General features: G+C 36.0%; 1 protein-coding gene and 2 pseudogenes across 1 annotated transcript in view; 1 reads left to right on the forward strand and 2 right to left on the reverse strand.

Moving 5' to 3' along the window:
* The window catches only part of XKR9 (XK related 9), an 81,806-nt gene extending 71,483 nt beyond the window's left edge, over nt 1-10,323 (forward strand). Inside the window, exons 5-6 of the mRNA XM_032421742.1 lie at nt 398-618; nt 9,671-10,323. Of these exons, the coding sequence (XP_032277633.1) occupies nt 398-618; nt 9,671-10,299 (850 nt within the window). The 3' untranslated portion in view covers nt 10,300-10,323. The remainder of the gene's footprint in view (nt 1-397; nt 619-9,670) is intronic.
* Nucleotides 2,266-2,703, reverse strand: LOC116643024 (annotated as a pseudogene).
* A 9,407-nt stretch (nt 10,324-19,730) lies between the features above and the next one.
* Nucleotides 19,731-20,105, reverse strand: LOC116643023 (annotated as a pseudogene).
* Nucleotides 20,106-25,093: the final 4,988 nt, after the last annotated feature.

Consider the following 25,093-nt stretch of genomic DNA (forward strand, 5'->3'; position numbering starts at 1 on the left):
GTGCCCCAAAGTTTATGGAGTTTGAATTGCAATAAAGCTACCATGAGATATTCACAGAGTTGAAAGAAATTTGTAGTGGAGAAAGTTTGTGGGAAAATTCTGTAATTTTTTTAAAAAGATTTTATTTATTAGAGAGAAAGTACGTGCATGTGCGCATGAGTGGGGGAGGAGCAGAGGGACAAGCAGATTCCCCTCTGAGCAAGGAGCCTGACATGGGGTTTGATCCCAGGACCCTGAGATTATGACCTGAGCTAAATGAAGTCAGATGCTTAACCAACTGAGCCACCCAGGCACCCTAGAAAATTCTGTATTAAACACGTTAATTTTTCCAAAATTATTATGTATATTAACATGTTATAAAGAATATTTTACTGAAGATAAATGTTTGTGTTTACAGGTATTGGTTTGCCTTGAAAAAGGGTTATCATGTGGCTTTCAAAAATAGCAGCAAAACTGATAACTTTATGGAAGAACAAATTGATCCACATAAAGAAGTTATAGATAGAATGACTGATTTGAGCATGCTCAGGCTATTTGAGACCTACCTGGAAGGCTGCCCACAACTTGTTTTGCAGCTCTACATCTTTCTGGAACATGGTCAAGCAAATTTCAGTCAGTGTAAGTCTTTCCTAACACCCTGTGTTAAATGGATGCTCTGAGATTTTTTTTTTTTTTTAATATTTTTTTGTTGGGGGGGGAGGGGAAAAGGGAGAGGGAGAAAGAGAATCTTTAAGCAGACTCCATGCCCAGTACGGAGCCCAACATGGGGCTTGATCTCACAACTCTGAGATCATGACCTGAATCGAAATCAAGAGTTAGATGCTTAACTGACTGAGGCGCCCCTCAACTACATAACTCTTTGAAAGGTTTTGGAAGTTTTCTTACAGTTTTTTTAGAATTATTCATTTTTTTGAAAAGAAGTATATTGTGAAAATATCAAAAAGTATATGAAGATATATTGTCTCCCTCTCCCTTCTTCCCATTCCTTCTTTTGTCTGCCCAGAAGGGAAACTATTATTGTCAGTTTTTTGATGATTCTTTCAGAAAATTTTTTAAAAAAATCTATATTCTTTTTTTCCTCTTTTTTCTTTTACAGAAATAGTAACATAAAAATTGTCTTTGCTTTTTACACTTAACAGTATGTCTTGGAGATCTATCCATATCAGTACAGAAAGAACTCTCTCATTCACTTTTATTATCTGCATAGTATTACAAGTTATGGATGTACCATGATTTATTTAACAAGCCCTATGTTTATGTTAATTTAGGTTGTTTCTAATATTTTACTCTTATAAAAAAAATGCTGCAATGAGTAATCTTATGCAGGAATCATTTTTCATGTGTGAAGTATATCCATAGAGTAAATTCCCAGAATTGGAGTCATTGGGTGAAAGTGCAAGTGCCACAAAATTGTGAAAATTTTGTAAGTTGGCCAATATATTCCTCCTCTCTAGCAGATTTCCTCATTAGGGTAAAACGTTCATTTTTAAAGGACAATTGGTGTTTTCATTAAAAAAATCTTTTTAGGTATTTATTTTGAGATGTTAAAAAAATCCATTTGCTAAATAATAGCCCCAGTTTTCATTAATGACTCTGGTTCTGTGTATACTTGGATTCATCTCAGAGGAACAGATTATCATTTTCCCTGGAGTTCCTTCTATGGTAGAGTCACCTGTGAGATCAGTTCATTCCCTCAAACAGTCTTCTTGTTTCCAATTTCGCATAAACCTCTAGACTGTAGTCCCTTCTAATATTTTTACCTTTACTTTGATTGTTAGTAATACATCAAAGAGAATGTACTTATGAGACTTTGTATTCCTTGTGATTCAAAGAATTTGTGGGTTTGTGCTTAAAAGTTCTATATCATATAGTTCTGGAAGCTAGAAGTTCAACATTTAGAGCTTATAGCCTATACTATGGTAGATTTTCTGATGATTCCAAGTAGTACACAGCATCCATACCAGCAGTGGGATCCAGTAACAGCTATCTTTATGTTAGGGTTCTATCCTCATCCTTTAGTTTCTTCTTGAAGTAAGAAGTTGAGATGTTAGTTAAAAATAGCAAAAAATGAGAAATCTAATTATAGACTGTTAGTATAAAAAATGATGTATCCACTAGAAATAGTATTTATAAATAAATTTTAATGACATAGAAAAGTAATTCTAAAATAAAATTTAGGCAAAAAATTTATGAAATTTTCTATCATACTTTTTTTTTCTTAAAACAAGCTCTGGTCAGTTTTATTAAAGAAAAATTTTGTGTGATTTACTGTTCACCAGTCTGTTCTGGCATGCTTCTAATGATATCAGAATCACCTGGATCGGTTATAGCTAGTGTCATACTCTATAGTATTTCCCACACGCTGTGCCCAATTCAATATTATTGCCACTGTAGTGATGGACACCAGTTTTGGACAACATGGTGTAGTATTCTATTTTAGATTTCCTCAAGGCTGGGCAGTTGGTGAGGATGACCAGTTTCGCTTTGCCATGTCTGATCATTTTCAGAGGCGGCTTGTACCCCAGCACATACTTTCCACTTTTCATAGTGAGTTGGAACCTAGAGTTGATTGACTCCAGCAACTTTTTCATCTTCTTTGCAGCCACCATCTTTTTGCCTTACATGTGGGGTGGCCCCAACCAAAAGCAGCTACCAAAATGGCCAGGAGACAGAAAGGAAAGAGTTCCCACAATGCAAAGCTCTTCACTGCCAAATTTTCTATCATACTTTTAAGGATACAGAGAAATTATTATATAGGAATGGAAGAAAACATGCAAAATGTCAACTGTGGCTGCTTCTGGGTAGTAGGATTATGAATGATTTTATTTCATCTTTAAACTTTCCTGAATTTAAAAATTTTCTATGGTACTCATATATTGTTTTGACAATCAGGAAGAATAAAATGTAAAAAAAATCAGGTTATATATAGAACTACTTCAGAAGACTGAACATATTCTTTTATCTTTGCACTTTCCTGAAATTATACTAAAAAGGAGAGTAAAGGAGTAAAAACCATATAAACCCACAAGGACAAAGAGAATGTAGAGTAGAATAGCAGATTAGAATATCAACAAATGTTTAGAAGATGGAAAGCAGATGGAAAACAGATTATTTAAATAAACTTTACCACTGAAAGGCTAAATTATATGAATTAATCCTCTCTCTGAAAATATGTAAACAATTGGATATTTTCAAAAGTCTTCATAAAACCATAAAACAGTCTGATATGAGAGGCCAAAATATACTTGAAAGTGGGAACACAGCAGGGTTAAATAAGATTCCAAAGGCATTTATACCTGGAGGGTTTTTTTGGTTTGTTTGTTTTGTTTTTTTTAACCAAACCTGTAAGTAGCAGATTCAGTTTTGATAGCTTCCAGTGTGTGGACTGAAGACAAAACTCAGTCCTCATAAGGAAGGGATGTCTGATAGAAAGTTCTAATCTGTAGAACTGTTACCCCAAAAGGTACCCTCCTCAGGGCAAAAGTATCTACTTTCAAGAGATAGCAAGGAATATTGCCTTGCTGCTGAGTAGAGCAGGGAAACATAACAATATAACAATTTGCAATCAAAATTCTCATCTTTAGTCCAAAAAACAAAACAAAAAACCCAAAAACAAACTAATAAAAGCCAAGCTATGAATATAGCTTAAAGTGGTCCCAGACTGATAGTGACCCTAGCCATCTGTCACAAACAAGTGTAAATCCTCCCTGGAGGAATTCACTTACTCTTGGGCCTCAGGTAATTTTCACAGATAGTTTTCCAAGGAAAATGAATGGCTTACAGTAATTTATAGCACCAAAAGAAATAAGGCATCATGAGTAAGAACAGCAGAAATAGAAAAAAACTTATTAAGCCCTTAGATATTGGAAATTAACAGTTGCAAAGTATAAGACATACATCCTGTTGTGTTGAAAGAGGTAAATGATGAACTGAAAAATATAGAATAGGAAACTATAAAAAATGAATTGTGTATTTGAAAAAGAAAAGAGTAGAATTTATGAGAATGAAAAAATTTAAGAATTGAAATTAAAAACTTAGCAGATAAGACATTACTGTATAGACGTTGATTCAATGCCAGATCAGAAGAAATTATTCAGATCATACTTTATAGAGACAAAGAGATAGAAAATATGAAAGGGATATTAAGAGACATGGAAGGTGGGATGAGAAGGTTTAATATACCTCTGAGTAGAGTCTGTGAAGGAGAGGAGAGAAAGAATGGAACAGAGGTAATTTTGAAAAGTTAATGGCTGAAAAAATTTCAGAAATGATGAGAGTCACCTACCCACAGATTCAGGAAGCCCTTCATCTGACAAGCAACTAAGTAAAAGAAATCCATGTCTTAGCATATCACTACTAAAGGAAATTCCAAAGAATATACTTAATGCAGGACAGGGGTGTTCTGAGATGCAAGAAGGAATAAAGAGGAAAGAAAATAGTAAATATGTGAGTAAATCTAAATGAAGACTGACTGTAAAATAAAAATAATACTATGTAGTTAAGAAAAAAATAGAAGGAAAGTATAAGACAGTGATAACATGTAAGTCTGGTAGAAGATAATGGAGTTAAAGTGTTTTAAATTCCTTGTATAGTCCAGAAAAAAGGTAAAGCAAAGGTGGATTTGGGTTATTTGAAGTGTAAAACTAAAACATTTAGAGAGACCGTATTTAAGAAAAAGAATATAATATGAAAACAAATTAGATATTGTGTTAGTCTGTGTAGGCTGCCATAATAGAATTCTTTTTTTTTTTTTTTTAAGATTTTATTTATTTATTTGCTAGAGAGAGACACAGCGAGAGAGGGAACACAAGCAGGGAGAGTGGGAGAGGGAGAAGCAGGCTTCCCGCTGAGCAGGGAGCCCAATGTGGGGCTCAATCCCAGGACCCTGGGATCATGACCTGAGCCGAAGGCAGACGCTTAATGACTGAGCCACCCAGGCGCCCCTGCCATAATAGAATTCTACAGCTTAACCATCAGAAATATATTTTCTTAAAGTTCTGGAGATGGGAAGTCTAAGATCAAGGTGCCAGCAGAGTTGGTTTCCGGTAAGGGTTCTCTCTTTGGGTTGCAGATGGCCACCTTACTGCTGTGTCCTCACATGGCCTTTCCTCTGTGTATGGAGAAAGATCTCTGGTGTCTCTTCCTCTTATAAGGACATCGGTCCTATCAGACTTGGGCCCTGCCCTTATGACCTTATTTAACCTTAAAAAACTCTTTAAGGCACTATTTCAAAATAGAGTCGCATTGAAGTTTAGGGCTTCATCATATGAATTTGGGGGGAATACAGTTCAGTCCATAAAAGGTAGGAAAGTGAACATTTAAAAAAAATAAATTACATTACAGATATAAAAAAGCTGACAAATGCCACAAATTTCACAAGAGGAAGAAAAGCAATATATTTTTTTTTATTATTTTGATACTCTAATTTTTTTGGCTGCATACTCTGACTTTTGATAATTTTTAATTTTGTAGAGAGAATAGAAAAATTCAATCTGTTTTTTAGCATAGTTGATTGAAATTTGTTTTTTATTTTAACTTAGAAAAGCTTTCAACTTCACAAATTATTAATAATATGTATATTTTTTGGATTGTTAAGTTTGGAAAAACACTGGCAGTTTCTTTACTAATGTGCTACAAAATCAGAATATATCGCATTTTTTTGATGAAGTAACTAATTTTCAATACTGTTTGAATTGACAACACTAGTTTATTATTGATGTCTCATTTAATAAATATTGGTAGTCTTAGGTTTTCTTCACTGGTGTCAGTAATATCAACTCAGAAAGAAAATAATAATCTGTATATGCATAATTTGACAAGGTCATTTCAGACTGAGAGAAATACATAAGCAAAGATTTGGTTGTAAAGACAAGGAATTTAGTTTGGATAGAGTGTGATTTAATGTTAGGTTAGCTAAATGATCAGAAAAATATATTAGAGCAGGTAGATTAGTAAGAAATGGGAAATAGTGTCAAACTAATAATGTCAAGGGGATAAGGCTAGACCATTATGCCTAATGTTAAGTAATCAAAGGCCTGTTGATGGCAATATAGTGAAGTATCTTTTTTTTTTTAGATTTTATTTATTTATTTGACAGAGAGAGACACAGAGAGGGAACACAAGCAGGGGAGTGGGGGAGGGAGAAGCAGGCTTCCCGCAGGGCAGGGAGCTCGATGCAGGCTTGATCCCAGGACGCTGGGATCTGACCTGAGCTGAAGGCAGACGCTTAAGGACTGAGCCACCCAGGCACCCCGTGAAGTGTTAATATCACGCAAACTGCCTGAGAATCTTAGCTCTGTCACTTAGTGAGATCTTAATTATTTAAACAGGTCTTATAAACATATTTCTCAAACCTAAACTAAATGTATTCTCAACTCAGTTTCCCTTAGGTCTCTAAAATGACCACAGCCACTTCAATACACCAAGGAAAAATATAAGAGAGAGTAAGTAGGAGTAGAGACAGGGGATTTAATCAACTGCATTTAAAATGTCTTATTTTCCCAAATCTTACAAAAATATATGACAGAGTGAACACATTGCTAGGGCTTTGCTAGGCTTGGAAGGACTTGGGCAGGTGTGAGTCCCTGAAATTTAAGCTTCATTACTTTTGTTATAAACCCATCTATGAAGTAAAACATTAACATAAAACTTTGATATATTAAATATGCATGTTGTGATTTCTAGCAAAACCACCAAAGAATAAAACAGCATATCACTGAAGGATGTGGGTTATTAGATTGAAAGTGTGAATAAAAATGGCCATACTGAGCCTATCATTATAACATTCGGAGAAGCAAGGATAAAGATAACATTCTATGAGATGTGCGAGAAACTGAATGGCATTGAAATTCTTAATTGTATTACTTGAAATTAGAGCTTATAGAGCAATGACTTTAAAGTTTCAATGGAAAACATTTTAAAAAAATTTTAAAGGTTTTTATTTATTAGAGAGAGAGTGCATGAGCGGGGTGGGGGTAGAGGGTAGAGGGAGAGGAAAGGGAGAAGCAACAACCCCCCCTCTGCCATGCTGAGCAGGCAGCCTGAAGTGGAGCTTGATCCCAGGACCCTGACCTGAGTGGAAGCCAGATGCTCAACTGACTGAGCCATCCAGGTGCCCCGAAAACATTTTTTTTTTAAAGATTTTATTTATTTATTTGACAGAGAGAGACACAGCAAGAGAGGGAACACAAGCAGGGGGAGTGGGAAAAGGAGAAGCTGGCTTCATGCCAAGCAGGAAGCCCGATGCGGGGCTCGATCCCAGAACCCTGGGACCATGACCTGAGCTGAAGGCAGATGCTTAACGACTGAGCCACCCAGGCACCCTCCCAAAACGTTTTTTAACTTTCTTTTTTAAAAAGATTTTTAAAAAATTAATTAATTAATTAATTTGAGAGAAAGCACGCAGGGGCGGGGCGGGGGCAGAGGGAGAAGGACAAGCAGACTCCGTGCTGAGCATAGAGCCTGACTTGGGGCTTGATCCCAGGACCCTGAGATCTTGACCTGAGCCAAAATCAGGAGGCAGATGCTTAACCGGCTGAGCCACCGGGGCACCCCACATTTTTTAACTTTCAATTCTGTTTCTAGCAAGACTATCAAATGTGAGGGTAGAATAAAGACATTTTGAGATATACATGATCTCAAAAATTTTTTGCTTAGGTACAACATCCCTCAGGAATATCTGGAGAATGCTTGATCAAAACATGAGAATAAAGCAAGACTTGAAAACAGGAAACAGGAAGTTAAAACCAAAGAGAAGTGAAAGGAATTTCCGGGAAGGCAGAAAGCAAAACTTGAGAACAACCACCTTAGACCAATAGGATCCTATTCTTAGAAAAAAGGAACAAATTAATAGATGTGTATATAGGGGAGTTTTACTAATTAATTAATTTGAAGATTTTCCTAAGAAATATTGATAGGGTTATGAAAAACTAAGCAAGTGAAGGAACAATGAACAGTTTTAAAAGAAAGGTAATAAATCAGTGTAATACTTGGCTGAGCAGTAAAAAAAAAATCTGTACTTACATACTTATAATAAGATAAACACCAAATACTGACTTTTACCAAAAATTGTGATGTTACTCTGTGGGGCTAGACAGAGGGAGAGGAAAATGCAAGGAAGGTGTGTATTTATGTGTGTATGTGCTAAATTTTCTTCTTTCCAAAGAGGAAATCAAGAAGCAGTATCTAAAGCAGATAAAGTAAAAAATATTTATTTACAAATACAGCAATAAATGTCAGAAGAAAAGTTAGAAGAGTTTTAGTGATTTCTTCTGGGGGCTGTGACTGAGAGGTGAGGAGGGGTAGAGCTTTAGTGACTTTTAAATTATATGTATTAATTTTTTTTTGTTTATTTGTTCAATTGTTATATATATATATTAGTTTGGTAGAAGTTAAAACTAATTAGAGAAAAAAATCATAGGACAATTTAGGGGAAAGCAGTGCTTTAATTAAAATATGTTTGAATTAAAGAAGAAAGAAAAAAGGGGGCGCCTGGGTGGCTCAGATGGTTAAGCGTCTGCCTTCGGCTCAGGTCATGATCCCAGGGTCCTAGGATCGAGCCCTGCATCGGGTTCCCTGCTCAGCGGGAAGCCTGCTTCTCCCTCTCCCTCTCCCACTCTCCGGGCTTGTGTTCCCTCTCTTGCTGTGTCTCTCTCTGTCAAATAAATAAAATCTTAAAAAAAAAAAAAAAAAGAAAGAAAAAAGTCCAGCTAATGGTATGGTTCAGAATGGAATATTGTAAAACCAGGAGAGTAGACAAAGGCATTTAAAATCATCATAATCTTCTTCAATAGGTCAATTTATTTTAAGTAAATTGCCTTTTTATCCTAATATATAGACCTCCAATGAGACTAAGTGGGAAGGAATAGCATTCTGTATTCTGCTTTAAATTCTTTCTAATCCTCTAATGTCTTTGCTTTCAGTTTTATAAAAGTTCTCAGCTTTGACAGTGGGGCTAATGGCATGCCTTTGCAAAGTAATAATGAACTTCTGTTATTTGTTGGTGGAGAAAAGGGGTAAAGATGTCAAGTCTATAGAAATTTGTAAGTTTTAGAATATATTTATTTATTTGATTCATCATCTAGAGAAATGGGAAATTGAGCTTGTTAATACCTTATACTTACATTGAATTTTCTGTTTAACCTCCCTCTCTTCCTCCCTTCCTTCTTACTGCTGTCCCCCATTATGCTGTCTCTTTGTGAATTAAGTATATATTCAAGGTCAAAGCCAAAGAGACTGGAGAAGCTAGGACTGTAATTGTAGTCTCTTAGAGGACTTCCAGAGTGTGCAGTTTCTATTATACCAGTTGCACAATAAAATTTGTACAGTGAATTTAAAATCTTATAAAGCAGTCTAATCTAATATAGCATTTAAGTACACCAACTTTGAAATCAGGCAGATTTAGCTTCAAATCTCAGCTCTCTGCAACTTGCTAGCTGTGTGACTTAAGTCAAGTAATATGTGTATTTTCTAAGCAGCAATTCTTTCATATGTAATATGGGAATATTAATATCTATTTCAAAGGATTAGGTGAGATGAGTATATAAAGTACTTGATGTGTTTTAGGTGTGTGTATATAGATAAAGATAAAGCATGTATGGCATATAGTAATTTAATATTGCTATTATTATTCCTATAACAGTATATCTATTTTTTATTTTTTATTTTGTAGATGCAGCCATTATGGTCTCTTGCTGTGCTATTTCTGGGTCAACTGTTGATTATCAAGTAGCTTTAAGAAAATCCTTGCCTGATAAAAATCTCCTTAATGGATTCTGTCCCAAATTCACATACCTCTTTTACAAGTTGTTTACATTATTATCTTGGATGCTGAGTGTTGTACTTCTTTTATTCTTAAATGTTAAGATTGCATTATTTCTGTTGTTATTTCTTTGGTTTTTAGGGATATTGTGGGCATTTAAAAAGCAAACTCAATTTTGTGCTTCTATAAGTATGGAATTCTTATACAGAGTTGTTGTTGGATTCATTCTTACTTTTACATTTTTTAATATTAAGGGACAGAATACCAAATGTCCAATGTTTTGTTATTATATTGTAAGGGTACTGGCCACAGTGGGGATATTGGTTGTGTTCTGGATTTCCCCAGTCTCTATTTTTAATTCAGACTATTTTATGTCTATCAGTATCACTGTAGCTCTTACTCTTGTCCTTGGAATTATTTTTCTTATTGTTTATTATGGGACTTTCCACCCAAACAGAAATGAAGAAACAAAACCTGATGAAATTGATGGAAAAGCAGCTCAAAGAGATTGTAGAATGAAGTATTTTCTAATGGAATAGCTATTCATTTGTGAGATCTGTTTTCTTATTTTTTTTGTTTCATTGGTTAATAAAGAAAATGTTATGTCTATGTGTTGTTTCTTATTTTTGCCTATTTATTTATTTTGGCTTTTAATTTGAGATCAGTTTTAGTACATTAACTATGAATGTGAAAGAGCATAGTAATATTTTATTATTTAAATTAATTTCTCATTTGGTTTTAAAGATCTTGGGTACTCAAGTACATTTCCCTCTTGCCTAATAGAGTTGCCAGCTTGAGCCTGAATTGGAAGAAGTGTTCTGGTTCCCCGAAATTAGAAGCCTGGAATTGAGCTTCCCTTCAACTTTTCCCTCATTCTTTCTTTCTTTCTTTTCTTTTTTTATTATGTTCAGTTAGCCAGCATATAGTACATCATACGTTTTTGTTGTGGTGTTCAACGATTCATTAGTTGTGTAGAATACCCAGTGCTCATCCCAATACGTGCCCTCCTTCACTCCCTCATTTCTGAACTACAACTAATGCTTGTTGTGGAGAACTGCAAAGGGAAAAGAGCAGAATGCTCATTTTTATTTCCTCTGTTTTGTTGATCCAGTGCATATATTTTGAGTTGGGGGCAGATTGAGTAGAGGAAAAGGGAAAAGAAGGAAAGAGGAAGAAAGCAAAACATCAAGTTTACCATTTTTAAGTGTACAGTTTAATAGCATTAACTTGCATTCACCTTGTTGTGCATCTCTATAACTTTTTCATCTTGCAAAACTGAGACTCTATTCCCATTGAACGACTTCCTATTTCCCTTTCTCCAGCCTCTGGGAACCACAGTTCTATTTTCTGTTTCTATAAATTTGACTACTTTAGATACCTCGTATAAGGGGAATCATAGAGTGTTTGTCTTTTTGTGACTGGCTCATTTCACTTAGCATATTGCCCTCAGGTTCATCCATGTTGTGGCATGTGACAGGATTTCCTTCTTTTTTAAATGCTGAGCAATACTCTGTTGTATGTATATGCCACATTTTCTCTCTATCCATCACTGGGTTGCTTCCACCTCTTGGCTATCGTGAATAATGCCATTGTGAACATGAGTTTGCAAATATTTCTCTGAGATCCTGCTTTCATCTCTTTTGGTTGTATACTCAGAAGTAGGATTGCTGGATCATATAGTAAATTATTTTTAATCTTTTGAGGAAACTCCTTACTGTTTTTGATAGTGGCTGCACCATTTTACAGTCCCACTAATAGTACGCAAGGGTTCCAGTTTCTCCACGTCCTCACCAACACTTGCTGTAATTTGCATTTTTGAGAGTGGCTATCCTAATGGGTATGAGGTGATATTGCGTTATAGTTTTGATTTTCATTTCTCTATTAGTGATGTTAAGCATCACTAATGATGCTAATGATGTTAGCCATTTGTATATCTTCTTTGGGGAAATGTCTGTATTGATAAGGGGTTATTATCCAGAATGTAGAAAGAATTATAGCTCAACAATAACAAAATTAAAATAACCTGATTAAAAAATAGGGAAAGGACTTTAAGTAACCAAATCATATATTAATAATTTTCTGCATTATTCCTTATACTAAGTAGTAAATCTTGGTCCTAGGAGTTAATAGGGAGGACAAGTGGATTAGGCTGAACTCCTGGAAATAATGAAGTTTTTCCATCAAATTCTCATTTCTTTTTCGGTTTCTTACCCTTTCTTTTCCTTGGGTAGGGTCTTAATGAATGAGTTCTCAAACAATAGACTTCTCTAATACCAGGAGGAAAAATTTCCATTTCTACATTTAGTCTTATAACTTAATGTAAAACTGCTATATAGTTTCAGGGTGAAGGGTAAACTTACTAGATACAATGCATTTCAACTATCAGTGCTATTTGAAAACAGTAAATGTTAAGCACTTAACTCTGTGCCCAGCACTCTGCTAGGTACTGTTGTGGGTACAAAACAAGTGTATAATGGAGTCTGTTCCTTGAAAAGGTTACATACTGAAGCATTTATAGAAACTGACCATCTATCTTTCAGCATGTTTACTGTTTGTGATTTTCATTTTACAGTACATGAAACAAAATATTGAATAACAGAATATATTATATATTCTATATTATTCTGTATTATATATATAAAAATATATTTTTTTCTTTTTTTAAAATTTTATTTTATTATGTTATGTTAGTCACCATACATTACAACATTAGTTTTTGATGTAGTGTTCCATGATTCATTGTTTGTGTATAACACCCAGTGCTCTATGCAATATGTGCCCTCCTAAATACCCATCACCAGGCTAACCCATACCCCCCACCAAAACCCTCAGTTTGTTTCTCAGAGTCCATAGTCTGTCATGGTTCATCTCCCCCTCCGATTTCCCCGCCTTCATTTTTCCCTTCCTACTATCTTCTTTTTTTTTTTTCCCTTAAACCTATAACGTATTATTTGTTTCAGAGGTACAGGTCTGTGATTCATCAGTCTTACACAATTCACAGTGCTCACCATAGCACATACCCTCCCCAATGTCCATCACCTAGCCACCCCATCCCTCCCACCCCCCACCACTCCAGCAACCCTCAGGTTGTTTCCTGAGATTAAGAGTCTCTTTTTTTTTTAAAGATTTTTTTTTGACAGAGAGACAGGAGACGGGGAACACAAGCAGGGGGAGCTGCAGGCAGAGGGAGAAGCAGGCTCTCCGCTGAGCAGGGAACCCGATGCGCGGCTCGATCCCAGGACCCAGGGATCATGACCTGAGCCGAAGGCAGACGCTTAACGACTGAGCCACCCAGGTGCCCCGAGATTAAGAGTCTTTTATGGTTTGTCTGCCTCTCTGGTTTCATCTTGTTTCATTTTTACCTCCCTTCCCTATGATCCCCTGTCTTATTTCTCAAATTCCTCATATCAATGAGATCATATGATACTTGTCTTTCTCTGATTGACTTATTTCTCTTAGCATAATACCTTCTAGTTCCATCCACGTCGTTGCAAATGGCAAGATTTCATGTTTTTTTTTTTATGGTTGCATAATATTCCATTGTATATATGGACCACATCTTCTTTATCCATTCATCTGTTGATGGACATCTTGGCTCTTTCCATAGTTTGGCTATTGTAGACATTGCTGCTATAAACATTGGGGTGCACATACCCCTTCGGATCCCTACATTTGTATCTTTGGGGTAAATACCAGTAGTGTAATTGCTGGGTCATAGGGTAGCTCTATTTTCAACTTTTTGAGGAACCTCCATACTGTTTTCCAGAGTGGCTGCACCAGCTTGCATTCCCACCAACAGTGTAGGAGGGTTCCCCTTTCTCTGCATCCTCCCCAACAGATGTCGTTTCCTGACTTGTTAATTTTAGCCATTCTGACTGGTGTGAGGTGGTATCTCATTGAGGTTTTGATTTGGATTTCCCTGAAGCTGAGTGATGTTGAGCACTTTTTCATGTGTCTTTTGGCCATTTGGATGTCTTCTTTGCAGAAATGTCTGCTCATGTCTTCTGCCCATTTCTTGATTGGATTAGTTGTTCTTTGGGTGTTGAGTTTGATAAATTCTTTATAGATTTTGGATACTAGCCCTTTATCTGATCTGTCATTTGCAAATATCTTCTCCCATTGTGTCAGTTGTCTTTTGGTTTTGTTGACTGTTTCCTTTGCTGTGCAAAAGTTTTTTTTTTTTTTTAAAGATTTTTTATTTATTTATCTGAGAGAGAGAATGGGAGACAGAGAGCATGAGAGGGGGAGGATCAGAGGGAGGAGCAGATTCCCCGCTGAGCAGGGAGTCCGATGCGGGACTCGATCCCGGGACTCCAGGATCATGACCTGAGCCGAAGGCAGTCGCTTAACCAACTGAGCCACCCAGGCGCCCCATGTGCAAAAGCTTTTTATCTTGATGAAGTCAGAAGGGTTATATTTATAGAGTATATAAACTCAGTAAGATATCTCCTGTGCTACTCTTTGAGAAAGTTAGGCAACATGGTAAAACCTTGCAGGAACTAGGGAATCTACAGTTTACTTTGGGCACCCGATCCTTGTTGTGTTAACCCCACTTATTGCATATCTCTCTATCTCTGCATGTTTGGTGGTATGTGTATATATTTATGGTTAAGAGAGTGAAGATGGGAAAAGAAGTTAGGCTCACTTAGTGGAGCTTTAATCAGAATCTTTGAGTCCTAAAGGACAAAGACTTTAAGTCAACGTGAAAGTGCTTTTCATTCCTTTCTGAAGATTTAAATGTTTATGTGTTATTTCCCTTCAGCATAGAGAATGTCTCTTAGCATTTTCTGTAGTTTAGGTTTGTTGATGAGGTTTTTTTCTTTTATCTGAACATGTCTTTATTTTTCCTTCATTCTTATATTTTTGCTGGATATAAAGTTCTGGGTTGACAGTCCCCCCCCACTTTTATGCATTTTAAAGATCATTGCACTAATTTCTGGCCTCCATCGTTTCTGATGAGAAGTTAGTGATTATTGAAGTCATTATCCCCTGTATGTAATTTGTCATTTTTCTCTGGCTGTTTTTAGATTTTACCTAGTGTTTTGTTTGCAGTAGTTTGACTACTGTGTTTATGTTTGTAGTTTTTCTTTGTATTTTCCTAATCAGGGTTCTCTGAGCTTCTTGAACCGATAAATTTTACTCTTTCACCATACTTAGAGAGTTTTCAGCCATTATTCTTCACATATTATTCTTCACATCTTCACATTATTCTTCACATCTTCAATCTACTGTTAAGCTCATCTAATGGTTGGGTGCCTGGGTGGCTCAGTTGGTTAAGCGACTGCCTTCAGCTCAGGTCATGATACTGGAATCCTGGGATCAAGTCCCACATTGGGCTCCTGGCTCAGTGGGGAGCCTGCTTCTCCCTCTGACCCTCTCCCCTCTCATGTTGTTTCTATTTCTCTCTCTCCCTCAAATAAATAAATAATTAAAATCTTAAAAAAAAAAGTTTTAAGCTCATCTAATGGCTTTTTAAAAAAATTTCAGAGATTTTATGTTTATGTTCTAGAATTTCCATTTCTTATTGTTTTTATTAATCTGCTAAGATTTTTGTATCCTTTTTATTCATTATGAGCATATTTTACTTTATATCCTTTACTGTAACTACAATAGGTGTTTTAAGATCCTTGTGTGTTAATTTAAATATCTGTATCATCTCAGGTTTGGTCTCCATTGATTGCCTTTTTTATTGAGCACAGGTCACATTTTCCTATTTCCTCATATGTCTATTAATTTTTTTTATTATATCCAGGATGTTATGAATGATGTATTTTAGACTTCTCTTGATCCTGTTTGTTATTGAGAAGAATATATATTTTTTTCTTTTAGCAGACCGCTAGCTTGAACTTTGAACTATAAAGTCTTTACTTGTTTAGCCTTCAGTGTGCTGCTTGGATTCCGCCTCCCATATGTATAGTTCGGTGTCAGTCAGAGAATTAGGAAGACTTAATATATGAAATAAGGCTTACTTTCTGTTGGCTGTCTCTTTTTTCACATTTTCACCCTCACTTTTCAGCTTCTGTGGTCACTCCATACTCTGTCTTCTGGGCCTTAACCACTAAGATTGCAGGTTTTCTATGTTTTTGTATTCAGTATGTTGACTAGGGTCTGTCCTCACTCAGTGCCATTCTTCCCTACAAATGTTGACCTCTTCAATGTCTGCCTGCTTTTTTCCTCTCAAGTGCTTTCAGGTAGTTTTTTCCTATATTTTGTCCAGAGTTTAGAGTGGTTATTTTAAGGGCTTTGTGCAGTAGAAGATATAGCCATCTTTTTATTAATCAATAACAGTTTCAATACTTTGTAGTATATGCCATTTTTTCTGGGTATTTGCTTAAACGTGATGTGTAAATTCCTTTTCTTTAATATTTAATCTTCCCTTATTCTTACTTGACCCTCACAGAACCCTGGTAATACAGATATTATTTTTTCCCACTACTCTTTAGCTGGGAAAACCATGCCTTTGGCAACTTACTTGCCAAAAGATCAAATCTCATATTTTCTGACCTCAAATCTAGTTTACTTTGTGTAGAACCATGCTTTCTTTATCTGATGAACAGATTAAGTGACCAGCAGCAGCCTAGAGCTGACACTAAGTTATACATGATTTAAAAATTATTATGAATTATTTATCCAAAACACAATTTTTAAAAAGTCTGGCTTAAATAGTTTTGGGTCTTAGCTCAGGATGTGGCTAAGGTTCTGTCACTGAAAGTTTGAATAATTCAATTAACAATATATATAATGGGAAGTAGCAATTTATGTAATGGCAAAATGGGTAGAAAATAATATACATCCATTAAAGAGCTTGAATATTAAATTCCCCACACAAACCTGGATTGAATATTCAGTTCATTGAACAAACATTTTCCTACTGATTTTATAGACAAGGAACAAATAGGTGGATCCTGGTCAGATGTTTTGGTTAGTCAGCAAGCTCTTAAAATGAACTTTTAATATTCAGTGAATTTACTTTTATTCATTTTTTAAAAAAAATTTATTTTTGTGTTATTTTATTTTATTTTATTATGTTATGTTAGTCACCATACATTACATCATTAGTTTTTGATGTAGTGTTCCATGATTCATTGTTTGTGTATAACACGTGCCCTCCTTAATACCCATCACCTGGCTAACCCATCCCCCACCCCCACTCCCCTTATTTACTTATTTTTAAGATTTTATTTATTTATTTGAGAGAGACGAGAGAGAGAGAGCAGGAGCAGGGAGGAGAGGGAGAAGCAGGCTCCCCGCTGAGCCAGGAGCCCGTTGCGGGGCTTGATCCCAGGACCCTGGGATCATGACCTGAGCCAAAGACAGCTGCCTAACTGACTGAGCCACCCAGGCGCCCCTACTTTTATTCCTTTTATACTATGGTTTTCTGTATCATTCAGTCATGGCTTTATAGCACTTTTAAGTCTCCCCAAATAAATATAAGTTTTTTCTAGAGTATTCTGTGTATATAAAAGGCCTTTTGAAATTCATAAAAAACATAGGAATAATTATGAACAATACACATAACACTCACATATACAGTATCAGGGTTCTTATACATATTAGAGGAGATTTCTTTCAAGAATTGGCTCACATGGTTATGGAGGTTGAAAAGTCCCATGATATGCTATCTGCAAGCTGGAGAACCATGAAAGCCAGTGGTGTAAATCAGTCCAAGACTGAAGACCTGAGAATTTTGGGGCTAATGGTGTAATTACTGATCTGAATTTGAAAGCTTAAACTCAGAGGTGCCAATGTCTGAGGGCAGGAAAAGATGGATGTCTTAGCTCAAGTAGAGAAAGAGCAAATTTGCCCTTAATCTGACTTTTTGTTCTATTTAGGCCCAATAGATTGGATGGTACCCACCCACAGTGGGGAGGGCATTTGTTTACTCAATTCACCAATGCAAATGCTAATATCTTCAAGAAACATCCTCACAGACACACCAAGAAATAATGTTTTAACAGCTATCTGGACATCCCTTAGTCCAGTCAAGTTGACACTCAAAATTAATCATCACATGCACCTATCTGCATTCACGTTTACTTCAGATATGACTAAAATGCTTCCCTTTAGACTAGTGGTTCTCAAATTTACTGTGCATACAGAATCACCTGCAGGATACATTAAAACAGATTGCTGGGCACCATCCACAGTTTCTTTTCACTAGATCTTAGGTGGGGCTTGAAATTTGTATGACTAAGAAGTTCCCAGATGTTGCTGATGCTGTTAGTCTGCCTACATGCTTTGAGAAGCTCTTGCTGATTTTCAAAGGCTAGTAATGCTGTTAATAACTAGTTTCAAAATAGCCACTAGAGGGCAATGGAACCATGGACAAACTGGATGTGCTGCTTAATAGGTTCCCTGGTTTATGCTATCAACTACAATATTCCTACAAGCCATGAGAATACCAAAGCCAAATATTAATTTCCTGTATAATATCTTGAGGCTCATTCTCAATTGTAATATAAATCAAAGCTTGTCCTTATGATTGCGGGGGTCGGAGGTGTATAATGCAGCTCTAAAGCCCATTTCGTGATCATGATAAATTAAAAGTTGGACTTTTGTAAGTGGGCATTTGCACATATACCTAGTAGTCTTTGAGGTTAACAGGAACCATTTGTGGTTTCCCAAAGAGACTACATTTTGATAATAGGTTTAGTTTGTTATGGAGATAATTCTACACTTAAGTGTTATTTATTGTTTTAAGACACAACTTTTATTTTATGAAAGAGACCTAAGTACTTTTTAAAGATATTATAAACTTAGTAGATTAAGTTTATGCTAAACCTCAATTAGTAGAACATAAAGATCCACATGGTGTAGGGGATTTGTAATTTTTTTCTTCTAGATATGTTGCTTTGATGGTAGACAAGGATTACAGAAAAATCAAAAGATGTAGTTTGCAGGGTGGTTGTTATAATTTCTGTTTGCCTGACCTAGTACAGAACTTGAAAGCTGCCTTTATTGTGGTTGTTATTACTTTTAAAAAATTAATTTTGATAGATAATAGCTGTAGAGTCATAGACATCTTTCTGAGTATCTTGACATCTTGGCTTGAACCAGCAATTGATTTTCATTGTATTGTAGAAATTTTGATTTGAAAGCCCAAAAGCCTGAGTTTGTTTCCTTGCTTTGACATTATTACCTATGTGACTGTGATGAATCATTTAATCTCTCCAAGTCTCAATTTCTGTATATGTAGAGTGAGAATTATGCAATAACAACAACTATCTTTCTGGGCTATTGTGAAAAATCAGTGAAATACCATATATGATAATGTTTTATAGATTGTAACCATTCCTGAAATTTTCTTATTTATTTATTTATTTATTTTAAAAGATTTATTTATTTATTTATTTGACAGAGAGAGACCGAGCGAGAGAGGGAACACAAGCAGGGGGAGTGGGAGAGGGAGAAGCAAGCTTCCCGCTGAGCAGGGAGCCCGATGCGGGGCTTGATCCCAGGACCCTGAGATCATGACCTGAGCCGAAGGCAGATGCTTAACTACTGAGCCGCCCAGGCACCCCTGAAATTTTCTGTTTTTGACATTCTTCCGCCAGTATGCAGTATATTTTGAACTTGGTTTTGATGTCATTATACCTTTGTAAAATTGCTTCCACATGTACAAAATAGGAATACTCAAATAAAAAACCTGGAATTATATCACAAAAACGTTTAACCCTTTTGCATATAACATCTTAGTTTTTCATTATTTTTTTCTTGTGTGGTGTTTATTGTTCCTCATATGTAGATAATATGATCTATAGAGACTGCTAAAAACAACTAATTATTAATGAGATCAGGATTAAGGCTTAAATTGCAAATCACTTTCTGGCCTTTGGAAATACGCATGAATGTGTGCATGTAGTGTGTATATATGAACATGCATTTTTCTTTTTAATGGGAGAAGGAGCCAAGTGTCTTTACTGGAAAGAAGAAACTTTACGGTACATTTTGAGTAAGTTAGTGCAAAGGCTCAGTGGGCCAGCTGATGGGGCATCAGCTTGTAATGGGTTCCACAGCTAGGGCATCGCTAGGTCTCCCCTTTGTGATGATGGCACTGTTTACTCTTCACAGATGCAGTCCACTATTGCTTTTTGGTGATAGATGGGACTAAATTAGGAACTTCCTTGGTGCCTGAAGCTGCCTTTGGGGGTAGCATATTGTATGGGTCCAGTCCCTTCTGTTCAGCCATCATAACCTTCCTCTCCAGCCCATTCAACTGCTTGCCATCAATAGGAACACCACTTCCAGATGCCATGGAGTGCACTGCAGGGACTGCATTGGGACCATGGGCCCTGACAGCCTGCGTGGCCAGCACTCCAGCTCTGCAAAGTAACCTTAAAGCCATCAGGCCTATTACAATGCATTTATATGAATGGTAAGATTTCATTAAATAATTGTTGGTAAGTATTATTTCTCTTAATTTTTTATGGACCACAGAATCTCTTAGCTATGGTTGCTTTAAGATTAAACACTAGTTTTACTTATAGTATTTGTTTCTTGTCTAGTAGTATGTCTTGCTAAGTAGACTATAAGCTTACATAGATCAGGGATTATATTTCTGTGACCCTCAGAGGACTTTGCATAGAGTTTGCAACAGCAGCGTAGTCTGTTGCTTTTTCTGATTCCCTGGAAAAACGAATAGAATATGTTTCATTCCACAGAGCACTAGGAAAAGCACCTGATTCCTTTTGGGGGCAATGAATCAAACTATCAGTGTTTACTTCTGAGGGCTGTCTATGTGTTCAGCACTGTGCTAAGAGAGGGCTTGGTAAATATCGGTTGCTTATTGATCGATCACCTCCAGAGAGTGATTTGTGTTTTTGTGGTAGTCTATGGATGAAAAGTCCTTTTCAAAGAATTGTGGGTAAAATAACTTGTTTGCGTTTTCCAAGGATATGAAGATTATTGTGGTAGTCTGTCCTTTTGAAAAAAAAAATAGCTTTATTGAGGTATAATTCACATACCCCTCACCTATTAAAATGTATATAGTTCAATGCTCTTTAGTGTATTCACAACATGTTCAACCATTACCACAATTTTAGAACATTTTTATCACTTCAAAAAGAAACCCTGTACCTTTATCTATCAATCCTGTGATGGTTAATTTGTATGTTGACTTGGCTGGGCCACACACAGGGCCCAGAAATGTGGTGAAACACTATTATGGATGTTTCTATGAAGGTGTTTTTGGATGATATTAATATTTAAATATATGGACTTTGAGTAGATAGTCCTCTATAACATGGGTGGCCTCATCCAATCAGTTTCAAGGCCTGCATACAACAAAAGTCTGATTTCCTCTCAGCAGAAAGGACTTCTGGTCTTCAGACTTGAACTACATCATCAGTTTATCCTGGGTCTTCAGCTTGCTAGCCACCCTGCAGATTTTGGACTTACCAGCCTCCACAATTGTATGAGTCAATTTCTTAAAACAAATCTCTTTCTTTATATATACACATATCCTATTGATTTTGTTTCTCTGGAGAACACTAATACAACCCTCCACTCCCATCTTTCCTTCCACTGCTCCCAGCCCTAGGCAACCACTAATCTACTTTCTGTCTATAGATTTCCCTATTCTGGATTTTCATATGAATGGAATTATATAGTATGTGGTCTTGTGACTGGCTTCTTTCACTTAACATTGTTTGCAAAGTTTACTTATGTTGTAGCATGTATTAGTACTTCATTTCTTTCTATGCAAAATAATATTCCATTGTATGAATATATAATATTTTGTTTATCTGGTTGTTCATTAATGGACATTTGGGTTGTTTCCACTATTTAGCTATTACAAATAATGCTGCTATAACCATTTGCACAAGTTTCTGTGTAGACATGTTTTCGTTTCTCTTGAGTATATACCTATAGGTGGAATGCAAAGTCATATGGTAACTTTGTTTAATTGTTTGAAGAACTGCCATTCTTCACCAAAGTGGCTGCACCATTTTATATTCTTATAAATAGTGTATGGGGGTTCCAATTTCTCCACATCTTCACCAACACTTGTTATCTGAGTTTTTGATTCTAGCCACCTAGTCGGGAAGAAATGGTATCTTATGGTTTTGATTTGTATTTCCCTGATGACTAATGATGTCAGGCATCTTTTCATAAACTTATTATTTGCCATTTGTATATCTTCTTTGGAGAAATGTCTATTCAGAACCTTTGCTCATGTTTTTAGTTGGGTTATTTATCTTTTTGTTACTGATTTGTGAGTGTTCTTCATACATTCTAGATTCAAGTCCCTTATCAAATATATGATTTATAAATATTTGTTCCCATTCCATGGGTTATTTTTTTCACTTTCTTTATGGTGTCCTTTGAAGCACAAAAGTTTTAATTTTGATGAAGCATAATTGATCAATTTTTCTTTTACTATTCATATTTTTCGCATAATATCTGAAAATCTTTTGCCAAATCCAAGGTCATGAATATTTGCCCTATGTTTTCTCCCAAGAGTTTCATAGTTTTTGTTCCTACATTTAGGTCTTTAATCCATTTTGAACTTATTTTTGTATACGGTGGGAAGAATCCAACTTCATTATTTTGCATCCAATTGTCCCAGCACTATTTGTTGAAAAGACTATTCTTTCCCCATTGACTGGTCTTGGCACCCTTGTTGAAAATCGGTTGGCCACAAAAGTATGGGGTTATTTTTGGATTGTCAACTCTATTCTATTGGTCTATATGTCTGTCCTTGTGTCAGGACCACACTGTGGTGATTACTGTTGCTTTGTAGTAAGCTTTGAAATTGGGAGTGAGTTTTGAAATTGGGAAGTGAGTCCTTTTAGTTTTTTTCTTCTTTTTCAGGATTGTTTTGACTACTCTGGTCCTTAGCAATTTTATATAAATTTTAGAATCATCTTGTTAATTTATACAAAGAAGTTGGGATTCTGATAGGGAATATGTTGAATCTGTAGATTAGTTTGGGGAGTAATACTATCTTAACAGTGTTAAGTCTTTCAGTCCATGAATGTGGGATGTCTTCCCATTTATTTAGATCTCCTTTAATTTCTTTCAACAGGGTTTTATAGTTTTTAGAGTATGAATTTTACACTGCTTTTGTTAAATTTATTCCTAAGTATTTTATTCTTATTGATACTATTGTGAATGAAATTGTTTTGATTTCATTTTCAGATTTTTTATTGCCAGTGTATAAGAAATATAACTAATTTTTGTGTATTGATCTTGTATCTTACAAACTTGTTAAACTCATTTATTAATTGTAATAGATTTTTAGTGGTACCTTAGGATTTTCTTTTTTTTTTTTTTTTAAGATTTTATTTATTTGAGAGAGAGAGTGAGAGGGAGAGAGAGAGAGAGTGCAAGCGGTGGGAAGAGGCAAAGGGAGAAGCAGACTCTACACTGAACAGGGAGTCTGACGTGGGGCTCGATCCCAGGACCCTGAAATCATGACCTGAGCCAAAGGCAGATGCTTAACTGACTGAGCCACCCAGGTGCCCCAGGATTTTCTATATACAAGGGCATATCATCTGCAAGTAGAGATGTTTTTACTCATTCCCTTCCAATCTGGATGTCTTTTATTTCTTTTTCATATTTAATTCTCTTGGCTAGAACTTCCAGTACAGTGTTGAATTAGAAGTGGTGAGAACAGACATCTTTGTCTTGTTCCTCATCTTAGGGGGAGAGCTTTCAGCCTTTTACTATAAATTATGATGTTAGCTGTGGGTTTTCATAGATGCTCTTTATCAAGTTGAAGAAATCCCTTTCCATGCTTGGTTTGTTTAACTTTTTTTATCATGAAGGGGTGATGGATTTTTTTCAAATTCTTTTGAGATGATTTTGTGATTGAGATGATTATTGATGACTTGTTTTTTGTTCTATTGATATGATATATTACATTAATTGATTTTTAGATGCTAAACCAACCTTGAATTCCTGGGATAAATCCACTTGGTCATGGATCTTTCCTTTCTTCTCTCCTGGTACTGCCTTTATCTGTATATTGTTGTGCTTAATGATGTCTTACATTTCTCTGAGGCTGTTTATTTTTCTTCATTCTTTCTCCTCTATGTTCTTTAGTTTACATAATATTCATCAATCTATCTTCAAGTTTACCAATTCTTTCTTCTGCCAGTTCAAATCTACTGTTGATCCCCTTCTAGTAAATTTTTTTATTTCAGTTACTGCATTTTTTAACTCCAGAATTTCCATTCGATTCTTTTTAAAAACAATTTCTATCTCTTTTTTGATTTTTCTATTTGGTAAAACAGTGTCCATATACCTTCCTTTACTTCTTTAAACATGGTTTTCTTTATTTCTGTGAACATATTTATAATGGCTACTTTCGAATATTTTTCTGTTAAATTACACTTCTGGTTGCTCTCACAGGAAGTTTCTGTTGCCTGCTTTTATTTTTTCTGGAGTATGGGTCAAACTTTTCTGTCTCTTTGCATGCTTCTTAATTTTTATTAATATTATTGATACAGTAATTTTTATGGACAATTTACATAATATATTTTAGTAACTCTGGGCACTGGTCCCCTCATTCTGGGGCTTGTTATTGTTACTTGCTTGTTTGTTTAGTTATTGGCTGTATCATTTTAGTGCAATCTATTCCTTGCTTCCCCCACCCTCCTCCCACCCACCAAGGTAAAGAATCTGATGTTGCTCCTCAGGGAGGCACAGCTTTTAGGTGTGCCCACAGTCACTTTGGGATGATAGCAGCAGTGGTAGGGCCCTTTATCACTCTTTCTCTGACCATACTCAGCTGTTAAAACTCCGGTAATTGCTGCCTGGTTGCTCTGTTTTTTTTAAAAAATGTCCTAGGGCATAAATTCCTCGACAAATGAATCCAATCAAACTGTGGCTCTTTGGACAGAATAGTTTCTGAGATCAGTGTGATATTTGTTCTGACCCCAGGAGGGCTCCTCCCAGCTGTCTTATTCCCCAGTTCTCTAAACTGCTGACCAGCCCACAGTCTAGGCCTTTTCTTTATTACATACACAAATCTCCTTCCAATTGCCTTTTACCACAGCCTCCACTTTCTTGAGAGTGCTCTTCGGTTAAACTTCTCCAAGCTCTGTTGCAAATGAAATCAATTTCTTTGCGAAGAGATCAGGAGCTATCTGTTTTATGGCTGCTTCTTCCTTAGGCAAAATCTCTGGGCTAGGACTCTGGAGCTAGAAGTAGGAACAATGGCAAGTTTCTCTATTGGTGACTCCCCACTGTAGGAGACTCAGTCCCACAAGTGGGAGTTCGGTGGAAGAAGGGAGCTCCCACTTCTTGACCGCACTTACCTGGGACTTATCTCCAGCAATAGGCAGCTGGGGACAAGATGAGAAACACTGAAATCTTGCTGGCTTCTAG

Source organism: Phoca vitulina, unplaced genomic scaffold, assembly GCF_004348235.1.
Source record: "Phoca vitulina isolate PV1807 unplaced genomic scaffold, GSC_HSeal_1.0 scaffold25, whole genome shotgun sequence".
NCBI lineage: Eukaryota > Metazoa > Chordata > Mammalia > Carnivora > Phocidae > Phoca > Phoca vitulina.